The sequence below is a fragment of the Amphiprion ocellaris genome, chromosome 19 (assembly GCF_022539595.1).
Source record: "Amphiprion ocellaris isolate individual 3 ecotype Okinawa chromosome 19, ASM2253959v1, whole genome shotgun sequence".
Taxonomy (NCBI): Eukaryota; Metazoa; Chordata; class Actinopteri; family Pomacentridae; genus Amphiprion; species Amphiprion ocellaris.
Genome location: NC_072784.1, coordinates 22,500,742 through 22,515,149, shown reverse-complemented (window position 1 = coordinate 22,515,149; position 14,408 = coordinate 22,500,742). Strand labels below are relative to the sequence as shown.

General features: G+C 41.5%; 1 protein-coding gene across 1 annotated transcript; it reads left to right on the top strand.

Annotated features, from left to right (window-relative positions):
* The first annotated feature begins 9,700 nt into the window (after positions 1-9,700).
* LOC111564652 (inward rectifier potassium channel 16-like) lies at positions 9,701-14,393 on the top strand. Its single transcript, XM_023264361.3, has 2 exons — positions 9,701-9,898; positions 12,976-14,393. Exon 2 carries the CDS (start codon positions 12,999-13,001, stop codon positions 14,142-14,144), a length of 1,146 nt encoding a protein of 381 aa, XP_023120129.2. The 5' UTR covers positions 9,701-9,898; positions 12,976-12,998; the 3' UTR covers positions 14,145-14,393.
* Positions 14,394-14,408: the final 15 nt, after the last annotated feature.

Here is a 14,408-nt window from a genome sequence, read left to right as displayed (position 1 = left end):
ATAATCTTTCAGCATGAGCCTAATGAAAACACATTTACTCAACTTCAGCTAAATATGATTACCCATTTCAACATTGTGCATAGAACTCTTGGAAATAATAAGGGTGAACACTGTAGACCCATGGCATAGTATGTTCTGGATAACATGGAAACGCTTGAATGTTGTAACAAGCAGGTGTACCCAGTTTGTCATAAGTGAAAACTTTTGGTTTTCTGGATTCACGTCTCGGTCTCAAAGTCACTTCTTCATTCTGATCACTGTGGGTAGGAGAAGCAGGTGGGCGAGGAGAAGGAAGGCTTACCTCCACTGGTTGGTCTTCTACCTGATCAATGTTATCCTCTGGGGGTTCATTAACTTCTGCATCTTCAGGCTCGGACTCTTGCAGCACCTCTTCAGGTTGGTTGTCCTCCTGGTGAGTCGACTGTGTGGTCCCCTCAGGCTGCGGTGAGTCGGGGCGAGTGTTATGGAGGCATGGCACTGGATAATACTCATCGTCGTCATCCTCTTCTGAGTGGATTTCTGGTATCTCAGCTGATCTCGGAGAAGTCCTTCTCTTTAGTCGGGGCTGCAAAGAAGTCTCTAAGGGCAAATGGTCACATGGCAGAAGAAGATTGCGATGTAAAGTTCTGGATCTGCCCTTGCCCCTCTCAGGTTTCAGTTCATAGACAGGAATGTCTTTGCTAACTTGACGAACCACTGTATGCACAACATCTTCCCAGTGGCTTCTCAGTTTGCCTGGACCCCCACGTGGAGTCAAATTCCTCACTAAAACACGATCTCCGGGTAACAGGGTAGAATACCTTAGCTTACTGTCATAAAGTCTCTTACTCCGAGCACCGGCTTTGTTTGCATTCTCTCGGGTGATCTCATAAGCGTCTTTCATACCCTCTTTCCACTTTCGCACGTAGTTCTGATGGTTACCATCACACTGATCATCGTTTGGTGATAAAGAGAACAACATGTCCACTGGTAACCGGGGTGACCGTCCATAAAGTAAGTAAAAAGGTGAAAATCCTGTCACTTCACTTTTAGTAGCATTGTAAGCATAGACCAGTTTGTTTAAAGAATCTTTCCAGTTACTCTTTTGTTTCTCAGTGAGTGTTTTCAACATCTGAATCAAAGTCCGGTTAAAGCGCTCAACTTGCCCATTTCCCATTGGGTGATATGGCGTTGTTCTTGAGCCTGAAACTCCACAATACTCCTTCAGCTGGGCAAAAAGCTGGTTCTCGAATTCACCACCTTGATCATGGTGAAGCCTCTGGGGAAATCCAAATTTTAAAGCATAGTCATTAAAGATCTTGTCTGCCGCTGTCTTACCAGACTTGTTTGTGGTGGCGTAAGCCTGGGCAAAACGTGTAAAATGATCAACAAGAACAAGTACATACTCATAGCCACCATTACATTTGTCTAAATGTAAAAAATCAACAGAAACAAGTTCAAAAGGCTGAGTAGTAACTATGTTTGTGAGTGGTGCTCTCGTCTCACGGATTGGTCTCTTGTTCTTAAGGCACACACACTTTCTCAGTACATAGTCCTCGATTTCTTTTTGCATGAAGGGCCAGTAAATACGGTCCCGTACCAAAGAAGTAGTTCTCTCTACGCCATGGTGACCCATTTCATCATGGAGTTCTTGTAACACTGTCGACCTATGTATTTCAGGTAGCACAAGTTGTTTTCTGTTTGTTGTTTGTCTGTATAAAACACCTCTGTCATTAAACTGTAACTTGTCCCACTCTCTTAAAAGACACACAACCTGTGGACTAAGCTGTTTGAGTTCTGAACCTGAGGGTTTTGTCTCTGTCAGTTTATATTTCACAATCTGTCCAACCATAGGATCGGTTTCTTGGTCTCGTTTGATCTGTCCTACAGTAAGTGGAGCTATGGGCATGCTCACTGACACTGTGGCACTCTTAGCTGAAATACCCATAGACCATGCTGCACTAGATCCATTCTGATGGTCAACTGCTTGTATAGCTGCACTCACAACATCATATGACATTTCTTTTGAACATTTCTCCATATAAGTCTCCATGTCTAAAGGCATTCTAGACAGACTGTCTGCATCTATGTTCTCTTTTCCAGGGCGATACTTCACTGTAAAACGGAAATCGGCAAGTTCTGCAACCCATCTACACCCTGTAGCATTCAACTTAGCTGTCGACAAAACATAAGTAAGCGGATTATTGTCGCTAAACACAGTGAAGAACGGTGCATAGTACAAGTAATCACGAAACTTATCCGTAATAGCCCATTTAAGAGCTAGGAATTCTAACTTGCCTGAGTGTAAGTTGTAATTTTTCTCAGCTGCAGTTAGAGTCCTAGACCCATATGCTATAACACGGAGTTTGCCACTTTGCCTTTGATACAATACAGCTCCTAAACCTTGGTTAGAGGCATCTGTATGTAAAATAAAGGGTTGCGTAAAGTCTGGAAAACCTAAAACAGGAGGCTGAACTAAACAGTCTATCAACTGCTCTAAGACTGACTGGTGTGTATCACCCCATTGAATAGGCGTACTTGAGGGCACATTGTTGTTTTGTTTCATTGTCTTTCTCCTTATGTTTAACTGAGTCTTTGCTTTCAAAGGAGCTTTGAGTAAGTCATACAAGGGACTAGCAATACGAGAGAAATCTTTGATGTACTGCCTGTAGTAGCTTAACAGTCCAAGTATTGCTCTGAGCTCACCAACAGTACCTGGTTGCTTGTCTTTCAGGGCTCTTACTGCAGCGGTGTCTGCCGGGTCCATTTTGCTTCCCTCGGCAGATACAATCCTGCCTAGATACCTTACTTCTGGTTTGAACAGGTCACATTTTCGGGGTTTTAGTTTTATCCCATTGTCTCTGAGACGTCGTAAAACTCTCCTGACGTCCTCGACGTGGTCCTCAAAAGTTCTGCTAAACACGAGAACGTCATCAAGATAAGGAACACATATCTCGTCCCGCAGTCCTTCTAAGCATTGTTCCATACACCGCTGGAACGCAGCTGGCGCGTTCATGAGGCCGAAAGGAATCCTTATCCATTCGTAAAGGCCCCAGGGGGTCACAAAGGCGGTTAGATGTCTGCTCTCCTTGGACATAAACCCCTGGTGATACGCCTTTCCCTGGTCCAGTAGTGAAAAGATGGTGTTTCCCCCCAGGCTGTCCATCACGTCCTGTACCCGGGGTATGGGGTGTCGATCCGGGTGTGTTTTACGATTCAGCTCCCTGTAATCAATACATAAGCGCAGCGAACCGTCTTTTTTTCTTACACATACAACAGGAGACGAATAAGAGGAAGTAGACTTTTCTACCCATCCCTGTGCTATTAAGTCTTGTAAGTAGTCCTTCATCTCTCTGTACAGTGGCTTTGGTACAGAAAGATATGTTTTCGAAACTGGCTCAGTGTCCTTTAACAAAATGTCCATCTGTAGATCCTTCACACACCCAATGTCATCGTCAGTTTTTGAAAATGATGCTGATTCCTGTCTTAGCATCTGCTGAACTGTCTCTCTTTTGCTTTCACCCAGATGGGACAAGTCGACAGGAGGGTCCCATTGCTCACTGGTGGGAGTGCATCCTGAGACGTCCTGGACATTAATCTTGCTGATGGCCACAGGCGGGAGATCTTTATTGAAGATGTTGGCAGAATAAACAGACCTCACTGACTGCACAGTACCAATAGTTGTTCTCCCTGATAGTGTAATGTCATGGTTTGTAGGGTTCTGCACACTTACAGTTATCTTTGGTGTGGACCCTGCTTTCACCGAAACTAGCGTGTCGCAGAATTCTAAACCATCTGACCATTGCGGGTTTTCAAAGGGTTCAAAAATCAGTGTAATGTCCTCTTTAAATGGCTTAACCTGCACCCTACATTCAATAAACACTGAACTCTGGCTGGGTACAGTCACTCTCTCGTTTGTTGTTTTCACATTGTACTCATGTGCTTGTCCCACACTAACTGCTTTTATGAACGTTCTTGCTTTGCTTCTCTTGAGATGTGGGAAAGCTAGTTCCACTGCTCTCAGAAATCTCTCTTTTTCACCTGAGTCTGTATCATCTCTCATATTTTCAGAAACCAAGTACTCGATAACGTTAAATCCAATAATTGGACACTGTTGTTGGTTACCTTTAAGTACTAGAACCGGTATGAGTAACTCAGGGTCACTGGCGGTCAGTTTAAACGGCATTTCAACCCATCCCACAAATGGCATATCTGTACCATTAGCTGCTTCGAGTTGGAGGGGTTCGTTTGGGTCAATAATCTCACTCACATTTTTCAGGGGTACTTCAGGTAAGTTAGCGTCTTTCCATGACTCATCAATAGCACAAACCTGTGAACCAGAGTCCCAAAGTGCTGCAACCTGTTTGTTGTTCAAAAAGCATCTGATTTGACATTTACTCCCCACTAACTGTCTGACTGAGGGTATTTTGTCTTTTTCACACATCTTATTTTTGACTCGTTTTTCAGAAAACCTCCTACCTCCCTCATGAAGAGCACCACAAGCGTAGGGTTTACATTTGGTTTTGTGTACCGGCCAATGCTCCCCTTGGCACTTTTTGGAGCAGTAAAGGGCACCTTTACACACAGAACAACATTTTAAATTCTGACTTTCACCTTGTGTAGTACAACCATAACAACACTGGGACCTTTTAATGTCACTGGTCACACCATGTCCCGCTGGGGTGACCTCTCCTAGTTTAAAGTGTTACCCTTGGCTGGTTTCACTGGCCTCGGTGCTTTACATCCAGCACGAAAGTGCTCACTGCTCCCACACCGAAAACAGTGCTGACAAAACTCTTCACCTGCTTGAATACAAAAATAACACCTTTGCTGTGGGCGGGGCATGTAGTACCGCTGCGGAGCGAAGCGCTGCTGGAACTGTGAAGTGCCTCTCATCGGTGCCAGGCCTGGTCCTGGGTGGTACGGCTGAAGAGCTGATCGGGAGTGCTGCTGAAAGGCTGCAGGGACCCGCTGTGGGTAGTAGTGCTGAGCAGTTGGATCCAGTTGGTATGGTGTATAAGGTGTGAAGCTCTGCGCTGGGTAGTGGTCCTCAGGTCCTTCACTGGTCGGTTGTGCTGGAGCTGTAGACTTTTGCATGGTCTCTCTGATTTGGGACACCTCAGCTCGCAGGTCCTCTAACAGCACCATCCCTGACCGCATCTCTTTAATTTCTGACAGCAGATCGGATGTCGGGATGGCTGGGCTTTGTTTTTGGACAGTCTTTTTCTCAACAGGTGCTGGGGTGTCACTGGGCTGAACAGCATGCACAGTGGTCGCTCGCTGGGGGACAACATGTTTCTTCTTGTCTTGTCGTTCTTTTTCATTTGCACAGGCGACACTTACTTTCTCCAGCAAAACTTCATCTGATGTGGTGGGCTGTAGAAGGTAGGGCTGCATGTCACTCTTTACATTGTCACTCTGCAATCCTGTTAGGATGGTGTGCATGAATAAACTTTGAACGAGGGCAGGGTCATATTTTAGACCTGACTCAGCCTCCTGGGACGCAAAGAGAATCTTCTGGCGAAGGTCCATGGTTCTCAGGAGGAAGTTTTGTGGCGTCTCCTTACTACTCTGTACCTCAGATGAAAGCTGCTTATACAGTTCAGTGGCCCCTCTCTCCTGATAGTGAGACCTTAGGATCCTCCGTAGGGCGGGAAGAGTCAGATCACTTCTACCTTCCAGGTAACTTCTAAGCTGCAGACCTGGCGTGACGGCACGAATTACTGCATCAATTATTTCATCCTCTTGGTAGCCTTTACTGTGCCCACTTTCAATTTGCCTGGCCAAACTTGAAAATGTGAGCTTGTCTTTTTGTCCTGGCTCACCTATTTGGCCTGAAATCTTAAAGTCTTTGCGCCACATGTAGTTATCTTGGGACACTGGCACTCTTCTCTTTATTGGTGAATTCTGCAGGCTCATTTTCTTACCCATTAGCTGACTCATGGCTTCCTCTTTAGCTTGAAGTGTCGTCCGTAGGGCGTTTACCTCTTTCTGCAGGTCTTCTTTCTCTTTATCCTCATCTACTAACTCCAACTCAGGCATTTTTATACTTTCAATCAAGTCTTTGATACTGAGCAAATGAGACATTCTCTCGTCCTCAAGCTCAGCTCTCTCAACATAGCTTGTGATAATTGTTATTAGCTGGCCTCGAGTTTTGTCTGCAATCCTCTCTTTTTCCAGTCCAGGAATTTCTAGCTCATTACATATTTTTAGCAGTTGTTCAATATTTAGTCCATATAAAGCACCTGTGACTTCTAGCTGCACTTTTTCCAGCTCCGACTCCATTTTCATCTGAGATTCGGGCATAAAGCAGTTCAACTGGGCTTCTGTTAGCTTTGTGATACAATAGTGTCCTCTAGTGGTGGCTGTGCGCACCAGATACAACCTGCTGCACTCGCTGACAGAGCTGCGGTGAATGCCTTCGGTGCCTCGCGTCTCCGATGCTAGCTTAGCAAGCTAGGGTTCGATGAGGGATATTTAGCTTGAGCTCCCACTTACTTCTGGCGGATTTTTCTCTCACTAAACATCCCAGCGGTGCCTCCAAATGTTGTGCCCTCTGCTCCACGAGTTTGGGAGAGGTTTGTGGAACTTTTATGATAAAAACCCGGAGAGAGACGAGACACACGTCTTTCCTCCATTTGGCTTTATTCAAAAAGAACACGGAGCTCGACAGTGCAAGCGGGAACACAGTGCCAGACAAAAGCAATCGATCATGCATCATCAAACTCGCAATAATCTATAAATATTGTAAGCTTTGTAAACTCTTAATGTTTTTAATGTAACAATCATGTCCACAAGTTAATTATGAATTACAAATCCCTTTTAACTCGTTTTTAAACTACTCATGAATTCTTCTATCAGCTTTTAAACCTTTGTATAGTTCTGCTTTTTTAACCTGTGTGTAATACACTTTTGATTATTTATTTATTTTAAATCGATTTTTTTAACCTGTCACACAAACAGTCAGAACATCAGTCTAATTACTCACACAGTGTGTTTACCTGCCTGCAGACACAGGTAGCTCCAGCTGCTGTTTGTCATTACAGCTGGTTGAAATTTTAAATGGTAATAGAGATGTGAGTATACCTGAAAGAGCTTGGGCTTCCTCTCACGGAGGCAGGACAAAGACTTCTGTGGTTTCAGTGTAGTGGAGATAGGGCGTGACAATTAAAAACACTCCGTTTTGACAGCTGGATGATGAATTCAGGTTTTATAATTTGCTCTTATTGCTGCTTATATGTGTAAATCGACTCGATATTATGTGAGGTTAGTTCATAATTATAGCATGTGCAACCATAATTTGTGTATCTCAAATGTACAACTGTGTGGCTATAATTATGTAGAAATGTAATTTAAATACATTAAGAAAAAATGCACCAGATGTGTCCCTCTTTGGAGCTAGCGGTATGTCTGGAATTAAATCAAGTTCATCATGAGTAAAGAGATAACTTTGAAATTATACTCAAAATTTCATATATGATACAAATATTTTTCAGCCACACGTTGCCTTTTTCAAGGTTGTAGTTTTGGTTATTTGGTTTCAATTGATGATTCTCAGCCACATCTAAAGTGATCATCTTACTTCAATATGTAGGGCCATCTGCGGGGATTGACACAGATTTCACCGAGTTCATGATAGCAAAAGCACCCTGCAAATGTTTGGAAACACTTGCTAATGCAGCACCTTTCAGATTTCATGGAGCTTTCTATCACAGTCCAGTTAGACGGTGGAATCCCTGAGTTCAATGATTGTCTAGTTTCAGTTTTTTCTTGATGTCCCATTCTTTGTGGATTTGTAACATTTCACAAATTATTTTACTTCAAAATACCAGAATATCCCATCAGTCATTGCACAACATACCGCTATGAACAAAATGGATTTGCCCTTCACCCTGGGACACGTTATACTCATTTTCATGGTATTCGCTTGTTAACAATGCAGCTTGAAATCTCTTCAAGTTTTTCCTTAATAAGCCTTGCTCTCTTTTAAGTCAAAACCACATAGCCGCTTCCTATTTTTTACCCAGTAGAGTAGCCACTACTGAAAAACTCTGTCACCTTAATTCAACCAGGCTTATATCCTGCATGCCTCTCCACGTGCACACAGTTACACACAAACACAAAAACTTGGGCATGTTGTTGACGTTTTCTTATGCTGCATTGGTATCTTTACTTTCATGTTATTGACTAATGTTGCCACACTTGTATTGCTTATTTTGATTGATTGATTGGTTGATATGTTTATTTTCATATCATGCACACAAGAGTGCCCAACCCTCAGGGGTGTACAAGACACCAATATACTAGCATTGCAGCAATGCATCCAAAACACACATTATTCTGCTGCTCAGTTCTCAGACAAAGTATGTTGCCTTTTATCCCAGGTCTGGCAAAGAAGTTCTGCCATGAAAAAGGTCCCCCTTCGGAAATTAAGTTTTTTTCGTAGTCATCCAATTAAAAAAAAAAATCTGCATAAACAGAAGACATCTCACTGAAAAGTACCTCCCTTATATCTTGGTATACTGGGCAGTAAAACAATAAATGAACCTCATTCTCAACTTCACCATAATTACACAGTAAACAAAATCTATCCTTCTCCAGAGTAGCACTAAACCTCCCAGTCTCTAAGGCTGATGGTAATGTTCCTGAGTGTTATTGTGCACACAGGGATCTCTGTCTTTTGCTTGAATTATACTTAGACTGTATCTATTATTTATAAGACAGTAACTTCTTATTGTACAAAGAATGATCTAACCACTAAGTCTACTTAATAAATATTTTCTTACAGTCATTAATCTGATTAGAATGTTCTGCTGAACACCTTACATTTTCAATTTTGACTCCTTAGTTACATGCATGTCATTATTTGTGGGCCTGTTTGGGTCACATCTAGAAAAAGCATTGCAAGTACTGTAATCAGTGCTGTTTCCTTGAAATTTTTGTTATTAAAATTTAATTTGGAGTTTTGTGTGGTATGTTGTGAACCCAGAGTGCTGGACACACTGTAGTGTGGGACACTTAAATCAATATAAATCCATCTACTGCTCTGTGACTTTCATAGTTGGGTATTTTTAGTACTATAGTAAAGGAAACATCCTATTTTCTGTCACTTATTGATTCTAAAGTTGCTGCCTGTAAATGACACTACTGAACTCTTCTTTCCAGGTTATCTCTCAAAGGAATGTCTCTTATCTTTGTCTTCACACATCAAAACAAAAAAAAACAGTCGGTGAATCAGGTGAGTTTTAAACGAAGGGGGAAATCGTGTTCTATTTTTAAAAGCCACAATAAGGCTGTTTGGGTGTTGCTGACCTCTTTGTACCAGCTCTGCTTGCTGTTATGGCAGCAATAAATGTGGTTGACAAGTTAGCACGTCCTGGCAGTTCAGTTGTGATCTTTCTTCTCTTATCAGAACTAAACTGAGGACAATCGAGTATAAGAAAATCCCAGGGTCAATGTTGTCTCCCCCGATGAGCAAAGGTTAACTTCCTGTCTAATGAATCACGGAAATTTGAAGGGAAATGACTGAAATACCTGAAAAACAACCTGCAGCATCAGAAACATACCTCAGGTTTTATTATCTAATGGAAGACTATTTAGATTGCACAACCTCTGTTTCATTATCCTGGGACAAACAGTTAAGGACAGGACGGAACATTTGATGTTTTTGTCTTGAGGAACCCTTGAAATATTCCATAAGTCATAAATCGTTCTGGACTATCCAATAAGGTTTCAGAGGGAAATAATTGCTCTGATATCTGAACAAAATGGGACTTTGCCTCAGGACCAGGCCAGCCCCCAACAATGTCACATTCTGCAACCAGATGAGCCTAGAGCTTATTTCAGCTGAACAACATTGTCTAATGCGGAAAAGATCCGATGGACTTCTGTGACACCTGACATACTTTCTACTTTGCACGTAAGTTGGACATTGGAATATTTGTGCTTATTTTTGGCTATAATAAAGGGCTAGTTAATAAGCAAGAATATGATGGTAATGTAATATGAAATTGCTATGCTAAAGAGAAATGAAAGAATTGGCTATTATAATAATAATAACTAATACCTGGAAGAGTAGAGACTAGGTCAAAAAAACCTTTAAAAGCACTGACATTATTTCCACAGAATAAGCCAAAGACAGCAGTAAAAATGTAGCATCCAGTTATAATAAGTGACAAATAACAATGTAAACTATGTGAAGAATTATTTTATTATGCCATGTGGTTAAATGATAAAAGGCCGTGACTCATGAGGGGTCATGTCAAAAGTCTTGAATTTAAAAGATTCAAGCTTACGTGTCTCATGTGCTCTCCTGCAGCAGAGTGTAGTCCCGTGCAGTCCGTTTTAACAGATTAAAAAGAGAAAAGGCCTAAATATGAAAAATAAAAACAAGAAATAAGAAAAATGTATAAAGTTACAAAGAAAAAATGTCCTGTCAGGAATTATGAAGAGAGGCAGCAAAGTTATAGCACCTATACAGATGAGGTAAAGTTAAGACTGGAACTACAATACCATAACAGCTTAAGCTAGTCTTGGTAAAATTCCCTGCTTGTAACGGGACTGTGTGTCTGTGCTCGAGGGTGAGTAGGTGGCTCCCAACGACCTTTTTCCTGGACCTGATTGTCCTTGTTCATGGACTTGCATAAAACAGGCTCTGATCACTGAGTCAAGTATTCACCTCTTTAAAAAACACATTTACCTGGTAATTTGCTATTTTTCTGCATATATTTCACCACTAAATTATCAAATAATGACTTGCAGCAACATTACTGAGCATTTATTATATTGTGGTTTAAATGTTTGAGCAGTGTTGCTGTAAATGGTCTCAAGATGCCAATTGCCACAATCTTTGAATTTTTCCATCTCTGATTATCTTTTTTTTTTTTTACTTTCTTCATTTACTGACTTTCTACCAACGGCAACCTACTCAAACTACAGTAAAACCCATTTTAAAGACTACATTTGTCACAACCTAACAAAGAGAGTGGCAGTGTAAAATTAAAACTATTGAACAGTTTATTTGTCATAAACTGAGATAAACATCAGCTACGTGTTCTCATCTGACTCAATTAAGCAATAAAAACGGTGACTGACTGACAGGAAGGACATGGTGTGAAAAAAAATTATTGATTAAACAGGTGAGTGTGTTCTATGCTGAACCTTGATAGCAAAGCTTTTATCAGTCACGAGTCAAGTAGCCGCGCTCGAGTACAGACTAAGAAAGTGATATAAATGTCACAGCTTTATTATTTTATGAGTTACTGAAATGAAGGTGGTGTGGTTAAAATTTGACTTTTAGGTAGCATTGGAAGGGAGACCTGTTAGAGGTAGTTTGAGGGTAATAATTTACCCTCATGAGGACAACAACAGTTGAATAACTGCACAGCACTAAAGTCAAGATTTTGCTTAATGAACTGAGACTTGCTTTCTGACAACTTCTGTCAGACAACAAAAACCTTTTACAGCCACACTTTTTATTTCTCTGCAATAAAGCATCTTCAGTTTATTGTCAAAAGACTGCTCATGTTTCTTTGATCTGGGTCATATCTGGAAGACAACACACTTCGTGAAAACTTAGATAAGTGAAACTGATCAACCCTAATCCAGGGCCTCAGTTAATCTCATCAGATGGTCAAGGGCTGAAGTCTATACAGCATTTATATAAAGTATTCAACCAACTTGGAAATTTTCCCCTTTAAAATGATCTAACAAAATTTCTTAAACCTTTTTATCCAACAACATAGCCCACTAAACTAATTAATTTTAACTAAGTGTGTAGGATTTAGGAGGATCTATTGGCAAACATGGAGTATAATATTTCTAATTTGGTTTTCATTAGTGTGTCACCACCTGAAAATAAGAACAGTTTTTTCATTGCTTTAGAATGAGCCATTTAAATACCATGGGAGTGCGTCCTCCTCCACCATGTTGCACCGCTGTGCTTCTGCAGTGTAAGTCAAACTCTAGATCTAGTCTTTAGCTGCCACTGTAGATTCTCCAATAAGCCTGGATAGGGAGGGAGAGGCGAGTGATGTTTACTTGTTTGCAGTCTGCAACCTGACTGCTAGATGTTCCTAAATCAGACACACAATGAATTGAATAAAATTTCACACACAAAACTATTCAACAAAAAAATTAAGTCTGTGGAGAAGTTGTGACATCCACAGAAGTAATATATTAAGTTTGATGTAACAAACAAGAATTAAAATGACACATGGAATTTGACAACAGAAGCAATATAACAGGACAAACTCTTAAGACCAGGGAAATGCAAATATTTTAGCTAAACATCTGGGCAAAATGGCTGAAACTACTAAAAGTAAAAGCACATAGTTGTGGCAGTCTTTTACGTTGCTCATACTTTACATAGAGACAGTAATTCACTTTGTTCTGCCTAGATGACTAATAAATATCTGCACAAACTGAAGTACTACATTGCGTAAAAGTGCACATTGGTTAAAATACCAAAAAATAAACAAATTGTATTTTATAATTACATATTGGTAATAGATGCACCTGTATTCAGAAATCTGACCACAACTTAAACTTGTGCATTATCCTGACATTATGGAATGTCAGATAGTTTTAAGCTTTAATTCAGTGCTGGAGTATTTTTAACAGAACACACTGAATGAAAATGGTCATAATGTGGGCATTAGAGGGAGCTTTTAGCACAAATGATTTGGACAGTGTCCAGGCTGTAATAGAACTACCAGTAAATAATCAACCAGGGGAAGTTTGTGATCTTGAAGTATGTTTTGGGCACTGCTCAAGTAATTTTCTGCCTGAGGCACTGAGTGACCGAGGCTGCTTGCTCAAACATGAAAGTTTCAGCTTAATAAACAAGTTGAAGAGGATTTTACATTTTAGTCACATGTAATGAGTAAAATGCTGTCCCTCCTGCTCATGAGTACACTGTCATGTTATTCAACCTAAACAGAAAAGTACAACTGACATCCTCCTCTGCATTTCCATCTCTCCCCTGTCTTTCAACAGGAGCCTGAAAGCTAGCTATCAAAATGAGCACAGAAAGAGGCGAACAGGTCATTGATACCCACTATACCACAGTCCACACTCTGGGCAGGGAAAAGGGAAACAAGCAGAGGGAGCTCCGCTACATGCAGAAAGATGGCAGGTTCCCTGTGGTGTTTCACAAGACCCCTGGAGACTGGAGCCCATATTTAATAGACATTTTCACCACTCTTGTGGAGATCCGCTGGAGGGTGATGCTCCTCCTCTTTTCCCTTTCATACATTCTGTCTTGGCTCTTTTTTGGTCTCCTTTACTGGCTCATAGCCCACGTAAATGGAGACATTGACAATGCAGATGAGGATCTATGTGTGGCAAACGTGCGTGGCTTCACTGGAGCCTTTATGTTCTCAATGGAGACCCAGGCAACTATCGGCTATGGCTTCAGGGTAACGACCGAGAACTGTATGGTGGCTATTATTGTGGTGACAGTTCAAGATGTATTCAGCTGTCTTCTTGACACCATTGTCATTGGCATTGTCGTGGCTAAGATGGCATCTGCTCGGAAGAGAGCTCAGACGGTGGGTTTCAGCAACTGTGCTGTGGTCAACCTGCGAGACGGGGTTCTGTGCCTGTCATGGCGCCTTGGGGACCTGAGAGGTAATCACATTCTGGATGGGGTCATCAGGGCTCAGTTAGTCCGCTATGTGAAGAAACCACTGGGCTTCGTTGTGATATCATACCAAGACTTGGACATCCAGGATCGGGACATTGTCCTTGTCACACCAGCCACCATTATTCACAAGCTGGAGCCCGGCAGCCCCCTCTACACCTTGGGCCCTGATGACCTGCTGGAGGGCTACTTTGAGATAGTAGTGTCTTTCACCTACACCGGCGACTCCACAGGTATGCTCCACCAGACACGAACCTCCTACACACCTACAGAAATTCGCTGGGGCCAGCGTTTCCAGGACATGGTGAAACCGGGCAAGAAGCACTACAAGGTCGACTATGGTCTGTTCAACGAGACCTCGTGGGTGTCAATGCCCTTCATGAGTGCCGAGGAATATGACAGGAGGAGGTGTCCAGTAGAGGGCAGCCCACTCTTATCATCTGTCAAGAGCAATGGACACAGAAACACTTGCCAGGTGAACGTTGACACCACTGAGGAAGTGATGCATCAAACCTTTTTGTAGCATAACAAGCGAAGAAAATAACACATAGCCTGCTTTGCATTGCAGTGCATGTGGAATTGTTTCTACAGCACTACTTTTTGTGGATTGTGTGATTAGTTGAGCTCTCATAAATATGTTTATATGTGCATTTGTAGCATATACAGTGTTCATAATTTGATATGTTTCTTTATGCTTTTAAAATATGAAAATTTAAGTCAAATAAAGCTTGAAAAGCCTGCTCTTTCATTTCAATAAATCTTTTATACAAGATTTAAAGCGGTTATT

What these genes read in the sequence shown, in the direction of transcription:
- LOC111564652 (XM_023264361.3), top strand. Translation starts at nt 12,999, where the DNA reads ATGAGCACAGAAAGAGGCGAACAGGTCATTGATACCCACTATACCACA.